Below are 8,418 nucleotides of genomic sequence, written 5' to 3'. Positions count from 1 at the left end.
GAGTTTGGCTTTAAAAATGTGGCGTGTCGCATTTTTGTCCTCCACTGAAACTACAGCAGCAGTAGATATATCGCATGTTTGAATCCATGAAGATGTCTACGTTGGTGTCTGTCAACACACAAAACAAAGAATGAGGTAGATATAAATAGCTGTCGGAAGGCTGTAGATTACATGACACCATTTTAACGGTGATATCAGGGAATGCTTCTAATGTGGGTACGTTCATGTTTCCGTTTCATGTTTCCCCAAGTGCTCCCAGATCCTTGCTGTTGCTCCACTAGTGACGCCTCTGATGCAGCCCAGCCTCAGCCCGCTTTGGCAGCCTGGTTTAGTCTACGCGTCCATTCAAGCATAGCATGCATTAGCCAGTCAGCTTGGTCTCGAAAAAGCACTCTGTGGTATTAGTATCTCATTTAAATGTGTGATTAGGCTTTAAAGGGTAAGAGTTTGCAGTTTAGTATTACTATGTCTGAATGACGTATCTGCTGTAGAATGAGGAATTCATCAAGACAATGCCAGTGTGGTCATATATAGGGCCTCCCCTATCCACTGTGACTGGGCCCAGATGTAACTAGTGGAGCAACAATCAATAAATGAGCTCATTTGGATAAGTTATTCGTACAGTGTATTGGCTCAACAGTTTCAGAGAAAATATATTTCAACAAAGGCAATGAAAAACACACGTTTTTTTTTTTGTCTTTAGAAGACCAGGAGAGTGAATGGTTTCAAATATACTGTACAGTGTTCTCTTCAGATGCTTCCCCCTCTCGCTGTTTCAGTCCGTCCTCTGGTATGTCAGAAGGAATGATACAGTATCAGATGGGGGTTGAGTTGCGGCCTCTGGGGGGAGTTGGGTTACACACAGCCACACTTACTGGCCGACCACTCCTTGATGGTCTGGTATTTGTTGTGGTTGTCCAGGAATGCAAAGTCCTCCTCATAGGAGGTGGGCCGGCAGCAGGGGTTGTGGCGGACCTTCTCCCGCCGGTGGCGCAGCCGCTCCTTCATGGAGGCCAGCGTGATGTCGTAGTTGCGGCGGCTGGCCGAGCACTTGCCGCTGCAGTAGCTGAAGAGGACGATCTCGTCGCTCTCGTAGCCCAGCTCCAGCTGACTCACGGTCACCTCCCGGTTCTGCAGCGAGCAGCGAGTCCCCTTCCGGGCGCGCTTTGTCCTTTTGCTCTCGCTGGCGTCGCGCCGGGCCTTCCGTTCCACCAGGGCCCCGATAACTTGCTTGAGTTCTCCCTCTGTGAAGCTCTGGAACATGTCCATGACTGCAGGGGGGGAAAAGAGAAGGCAAAGGAAAGAACAATCGCTTAAAACAAAAGAGCAAAAGGTCAGAGAGGAAAAGCTGTTACAAGCATGAGGTATTTGATCACTTCCCAGAATTTTCCAGGAATCACCGGAACATTTTTTTTATGATGTCCACATGAACTAAAGGACCATACGTGCATATAATGCACCATATACACACACACATTCATTTTTACCTCCCTATGTATACATTTGTCAGAAATGTAGCCGTGCATTTTAAATAATATGGTATTCTGTTGGCCTTCCTGTTGGCTTCTTGTTACTTAGAAACATCGACTTGACTGGAGCTTGGCAGGGCTTTTAAAGAACTGAATATGAAAGACTGTACTCATTCAGCCCTGTGAAGATCACCCCATTTCCGCACTGTGGTATGACAGATTGCGTGCTCAGAGCAGTCTTGGGTCACAAGCCTAACCTAAGCCAGGAAAGCTCTCATGTTTGAAATTGTGGTGTGGTGTGAGTTTAATGCACTGCCCTGGCCAACGAGTGTAATCAAGTGTCTCAAGATTGTGTTAATATGGACTCAAATAAACCTCAAGTTGAGAGACTTAAAGGATAGTTGTAGGCAACTATTTAAGAAGCATTTTTGGAGTAGTGAAAGAGTCATGCTGTTACAGTGGAGACTGAAACAGCAAGAATGTTCTGGAAAATAAACGTGAATAAACAATGATACAATTCCATGAAAACTATTTTGCCAACAATTTATGTTTCATCTCTTTAGACCCACAAAACAACTGTGTCCCAGCTTGTGGTGTGAGACCCATTTACTAAGACACTAACCACTCCACTCATTACCTTAAGACACTTTCTTGGCCATTGGATTATTGTTAACGGGTGCTTTTGCCTGTGTACTTTGAACGCACACATGGTTAAGACTGTGTGTGTGTGTGTGTGTGTGTGTGTGTGTGTGTGTGTGTGTGTGTGTGTGTGTGTGTGTGTGTGTGTGTGTGTGTGTGTGTGTATGTGTCTGAGAGCATACATGAATGTGTCAGAATGGATTAGAAATGTGTGCTGTTCCACACGCACAATAAAGAGGGGATCTGTGTCCAAATGTCCAGGTGTTTCTCTTCAACGGAATGGTGTAGAAATGAATACCATATTCTGTGTTTATTTTATCGTACCTCTGGCTGCATTCGTGTCTCTCTCTATTTGGATTGCACCAGGTTAACCACGGCGTTCTGTTTGATGAATGTGTTGTGTTCTACACTGAAAGTAAGACTTTGGTCGTTTATACTGGTCGAGGCTTTGAGACAATACTATGTAAATGTTTACACCCTGGAATGAAAACAGCATTCTTTGTATCTGACTTCAACCCAATCAATGAGCATGCAGCGTAATCATATTCTAAATCAGTCATTTACTGTCAAGAAAATATAACATGCAAGTGATATAATACATTTTGGCCATCAAAGGATAATTGAATTATCCACCTACTTAGGTTCCTAGATAAATTGCAGTGTTTTCGATAATTTGCAATGTCATAGATTTGTATGGGCTATTTATAACACTAAGGTTAGCACACATGTGCAACACGTTCCTTCCATTTCTTAATATTATTTAGTTTCAATCTTGTTTGAACAACTAGTACTGTGTTAAGAGCAGGACGTGATGTATTATTAGATGCTTAAGCTATGTTACTATTTTGTATATACATAAGACAATTGTCCTACATGAATAATTGTGGTATTTTAGCATCTCTAGTCTCAAACTGAAGCCAGCTGTTTTAGAGTTGGAACCTTGGTCATGCATCATTAGGCCATCTCTGGCCAGACATGTGAAAGCAGGAGACTTGGGGTTTGGGACAGGATGAGATGTGGTTTCTACATCATGGTAACTTGGTCGCATTTGTACATGGGTGTATATGCACTCAATAGAGTGCAGAGAATACTTCTAGAAAGCTATTGCAATTAGCCCTGCACTGGTACAAGTATTCATGGAAAACATACTGGGAGTTCACTTGATGCGTGTGTCTGGGGAGATATTGTTTTGGGATAACCCAGTGAGTCACCGCGAGAGACAAACAGTGTGGAAACAGTCCGTTTCCCTTACCCTCTGAAAGCACTGAGTTGGCTCCTTCCGTCGACCTGCGCCTGCGCCGTTGCTCACTGTCCAAGGACACGGAGGCATTGAAGGTGGTGGGCGAGGGGGACCTCGGCGAGGAGGAGTCCCTGGAGAGGAGGTGGCCGGTCCTGGCTGGAGCCATTCTAGTGCGGAGAACGGAGAGTGCTGCACCGCAGAGTGTCAAGGCAATGGCGGCACACTTCCATAACTTCATCTTAGAATGAGTAAGATCATTGACACTCTGTAAAATACACAAAATAACACAGGAGACCGGTTACAAAGCCATATATAACATCAACACAGTATGAAAACTACAACAACAAACAAAACAAAGTGGTTTTTTTTTCTGTCATTATAAACTGTTGAGAAACACTCTCTGCTGCGTCAAATTCAAATTTCATCCACAGATGTTATCACAAGTGTTTTTGTCATTGTCAACGATTTTGTTCCTCTGCTTGAGAGATCCCAAGGCGAATCTTTGAACTATTACAGGTGTGGATTGCTGTATGGACGAGGTGTACCTCACCCAGATTGGCCGTGTAAAGATGAGGTATTTCAATTTCGGCCTATGATGTGTGTAGTCCCAGGGCACGTTATTTATTGTTTTCACATTTCAATATATCATAAGTGACCAGAGAGTTCCAGTCAGCAAAGAGGCCGGTGTTCACCAGGCTATTTTGATCATGGGTTATACCGCTGGCCTCCGTTTCCTACACATGTATAGTCTATTAGTGGGAGACTTCAGTGATCTCTGCTTCCACTGGAAGATTTATCTCATCCATACCCTCTCTCGCACACGACAGGAGCTTGTCAGATATGTTTATCTTTTTCTCTGGAGAAATTTGGATTCAAGAATTTTTTCCACATTGATCTCTTTTTTCCCCCGTCTGAGTTTCTCAACATCTGGGTATTAGAAATATCAGAAAAAGTTTATAGTTGATTCTACAACTGTAGAATCCCGATACCATAAAAACAAATGTGTTAAGTGATTAGGGTGTTGTGTTAAAACCATTTGACACAGGTACTTTACAAGGGATTTATGAACTTCTGTTTGAGAATATCTCTCTTATGAGATACAATTATGATACTTTCTGCAACACTGAATTGATATTACTTTTCACATTTATTGGGAAAACATTTGTTGAAGAGACATTTGAACTTGAAGATATCAATCTGTGACTTTAACAAGACCCTTGCTGGACCACATATCTCACAGTGCCAGTGTAGTCACACACCGTGGCCAGCACTGTGCATATTAAACGGTTCAGTTTCTATTCAGTCCACCTCAGTCTAAAAGCTATTACAGCTTGTCAGGGACCGGGGAAGTAGCAGGGTGCAAAACAGTTCTGCAGACCAGGAAGCGGTAAACTGGCAGCGGCTGAGAACATCTCCAGTGCTTCCCTGAGCGCTTTGCCAGACTGTGGCTGGCTCTGCCTCTGTTTGGTCTCCCTGGTTCAGCTGTGGCGCGTTGAGGCCAATAGGACACAGACTGGAAAGCTCTACAGTATGCAGGAATTTCAGGTCATAGCATGACGGGTCTCCTGCCAGCACTCAATCATCTGCTTTTGCGTTCCAACCTTTAAGAAGCATGACATGAGGGTGGCTGTCAATGGGTTGGGAGGGGAGATGTGCGACTGTAGATTGCCTGGTTGTTTCTCTTCATGTCTCATTGATAGAGGCATGATTTCATGTCAGGGGTTGTGGATATAATGTTTGGTGAGCCATAATTATTATGATGATATACAGTTTGTGGTTATGGTTACGGTGGTTTATTTATTTTTTAAATAGCAGCACAATTCATTCATATTTGAATGATTTAGTAGTAAAGATATGGTGTGACATTTTTTGTTCAAGTGTTTTTACATCATTGATTCTGAATGCCAGCTGCTTCTCAAAAAGACAGCTGGCTCTAGCCTACTGTTTGTATTTTCTATGCCAGGGGCTATAGGCTGTTGTATACATTGATTCCAGTCATAACCAACCACTGATGTGGCTAAGAACAAATGAACACACACTTTACAGGACTTATCAGGCATTCTAGCCTCAAGCAATTATGTGTACCTCTATTGTGCTTTTTAAGACCCATATCTTACAGTGTACTATGTAATTACCAAAGTACTCCAGAATGTCAAACCTGAATGAACACTATTTTTCTTATAGACCTATATTTATCTGAACTCTGACCTCATATTCTGGAGAGGACTCTTATGAGTTCACCCTGTCTTATCAGCCCTTACGACTGGCCCGAGGGAGCCTGAAGTTTAATCCCCCACTCTGAAAGAAATTCAAAAGTTAATACATCTTCATATAAATTCCATTTATGTTGGCCTATTGTTCAAGGACAGGTCCATTTAAAATATTCATGAGTGAAGGATTATGTAAAATAGTGATCTTGGCACAAAGATTTGTAACGTCTTTCTATGGCAAAGTCTTGCCACATTTTAGAAGCCAGTGGTCCTTGCATTACCTTTTAAGATGCTTGGCCATTGGATTGTGTCAGAGGCTCCTACTGTGAGAGAGAGATAGAGTGTGTGTGTGTGTGTGTTCATGCGTAAAAAGGAAAGTGAGGCTTGATTCTAGTAATCTTTTGATGACATTCCAAAAATGTTCAACAATATCTCTTCAAGTGCACAATAAAACTTGTTCAAGTTGATTCCTTGCACGGAGGAAATTAAACCAAATACCAGACTGATTTCTGTTTACAGGACACAGAACACAAACAAAAGTACAACAGATTGTTCAGTCAAGAGGGTCCTTCAGTCTAGTGGGACAGTCACAATAGTGTCCAGGGTCACAGCATGCCACCAGAACTTTCTCAGGCTTAGGAAACAATGAGACAAAATGCTTCATCCTCTGTATTTTGTCCTTTTGAACCCCAATTGCCACATTGAATATAATGAATATGCACATTGTACTGGACGGCGGGATGGACCTCACCTTAACCAGGAAACATGATGTACACAACATGTGTTACAGCCTACATCTCATGCACATCATGAGAATGCTGTGAGAAGACAAGGCAGAGCATGAAACAGTACTCAATTCCATTTCTGTTTAGAATTTGAAGACTGTCTCAATGGAAAAAAAAATCCTCTAATGTTCTCACTGAGCATGAAAGTACCAGTATAGACTACCCCGAAATGTCATATAATCCACGTACTGTAAGGCCAATACTGTGCCATGCTATATGGCTATCTTGAAGTTATTGATAAGGTGATTACAGGCTTATTAGGCGAAGGCACAAGCATACACACAAGCAACATTGTCATATATTCCCCCAGTATGTGCTAACAACTTCTGTAGCTCCTTAAATTTTGACACATTGATCTCGAGCTGAACTGTGAAGCATTAGTCAGCGCCAAACTGGAGGTGCAGCAATATTAAAAGCCAGCACTCCTGCGGTCCAGAGTGGGATTAGAGCTAATGCAGCCAGGACGGGCGACTGCCATCACGTGGCCCGGTTTCAGGTGACTGCCATGTTAAAGGTGGAAGGCGCGCTATCATGAAGTTAATCTCAGCCCATCCCATCATGACCAGGGCTATACGGGGGCCATTCTGGCTCCGCCGATTGGCCCGGAGCCAACCTGTACACCCCAGTTGACAGGCTCAGCAGCTAAAGGTAATCTGTAATTACAGCTCCGTGATCGCCTCAGACTGGCTCCCATGTGGAGCCGCTTTGAAGCAACGTCTTTGTGTAATGGACTGGACACATTTGGATTTAGTCAAATTAATTCAAATCTTTCCACTCTGGATTGGGCTGAACTGGAACTGAAGCAGACTGGGCTCGACTGGCCTGCAATAACCTGAATTGATCTAACTACTGGACTGGCATGCAGACTTAAGTGCTATGGTGTTCTTCAGAAAGACACTGCCATCACTATGATAATAGTAGAGCATAGCATATTCCTTTGTCACAGCTTTCATTACAGACCTGTGTGACAGGCACTTTCAATCAAATTATATCAAATTGGAACAGGATGTGAAGACTTGCGCTCTATGGACATCTTAATGCATTTTCCCTGAGTTTAGCAAGTTGACCTCCGACCTAAACACTTGGGCTGATTCACAACTCAGTGGCCTGGGTTAGATGATGTTCCAACTGGGATTCGGCCCCAGCCATCAACTCCATGGGCCACAGCCTGGAGGCAGGTGCAGCAATAGTGCTCCTCTTTGTCTCCCAGCATGCTCTCTGCTCTTTGGAGAGTCCATGCAGAACTAATGTCTACCATATCATGCCACTAAAAGCAACGGCAAAAAAAATTGCACTTTAGAGTCATATTTTTCAAATCATCTCCAATGGGACTACTAAGGTTCATAGACTATTGCCAGTAAATACAGAACGGATCTTCCTTTCCCAAGGTTTCACATTTGGCTTTGCTGCCAATTTCACAAAGTCTTTGCACTTTGTGTTGCCCAAATCTATTTGAAACAGAAGAGGTGACATCATGCAGATGTCTCACAACTGTTGTAACCTTATCGTGTATTTGTTTATGTTTCACAAGATAAATGGTGCCGAGCCAGTGAGGACTAAAACAGGACCTGTAAACGGTGCTTGGCAAATAATGCAAGCAATGACTCACAAAGGGACTCAAAAACAGGTCTTTTACCATATTCACAAATTCCCTTCTTCCCCCTGACAATATGGCTGTCTGTGGGCATCAATTATTTTTAATTTTTCATATTTCAAAAATGTTATATGGGCATTTCTCAGAAGGGGGGTAAAAATCCATACTTCTGTTTAGCCTCTTATAATAGCAACAAAAGTAGTATATCAGTCTTTTTTGGACTCCATTAAAGCATTCATATTTTAATATTAAAATCATTTTTCAAATAGCATAAATAAAGGGATATAAATGCTGAATGAGGAGAGTAATTCTAATGAATATATAGATGTACACTCATATAGATGAACTTGTACATGTTTTACAGGTCCGGTGATGAGCGTGACATAGGGAATTTTATGCTTAGGATTTTGAGTTGCCTTTGCTGCAAAATGGCCCAGAGCTTCTCCCTAACATGTGCTAAATCATTTCCCATTGCCATTCC

General features: G+C 42.6%; 1 protein-coding gene across 1 annotated transcript; it reads right to left on the bottom strand.

Annotated features, from left to right (window-relative positions):
• Positions 1 to 684: 684 nt before the first annotated feature.
• Positions 685 to 3,586, bottom strand: nrtn (neurturin). Its single transcript, XM_048253365.1, has 2 exons — positions 3,361 to 3,586; positions 685 to 1,271 (listed from the first exon to the last, which is right to left on the bottom strand). Exons 1-2 carry the CDS (start codon positions 3,584 to 3,586, stop codon positions 856 to 858), a joined length of 642 nt encoding a protein of 213 aa, XP_048109322.1. The 3' UTR covers positions 685 to 855.
• Positions 3,587 to 8,418: the final 4,832 nt, after the last annotated feature.

The sequence above is a fragment of the Alosa alosa genome, chromosome 9, assembly GCF_017589495.1.
Source record: "Alosa alosa isolate M-15738 ecotype Scorff River chromosome 9, AALO_Geno_1.1, whole genome shotgun sequence".
NCBI lineage: Eukaryota > Metazoa > Chordata > Actinopteri > Clupeiformes > Clupeidae > Alosa > Alosa alosa.
This window is presented reverse-complemented; position numbering and strand designations above follow the sequence as displayed.

Bases quoted from the DNA above. Each gene is read 5' to 3' on its own strand.
- nrtn (XM_048253365.1), bottom strand. From the start codon at position 3,586: ATGAAGTTATGGAAGTGTGCCGCCATTGCCTTGACACTCTGCGGTGCA. The intron at 1,272-3,360 runs GTAAGGGAAACG...CCCCCCCTGCAG, and splicing joins CAACTCAGTGCTTTCAGAGG to TCATGGACATGTTCCAGAGC.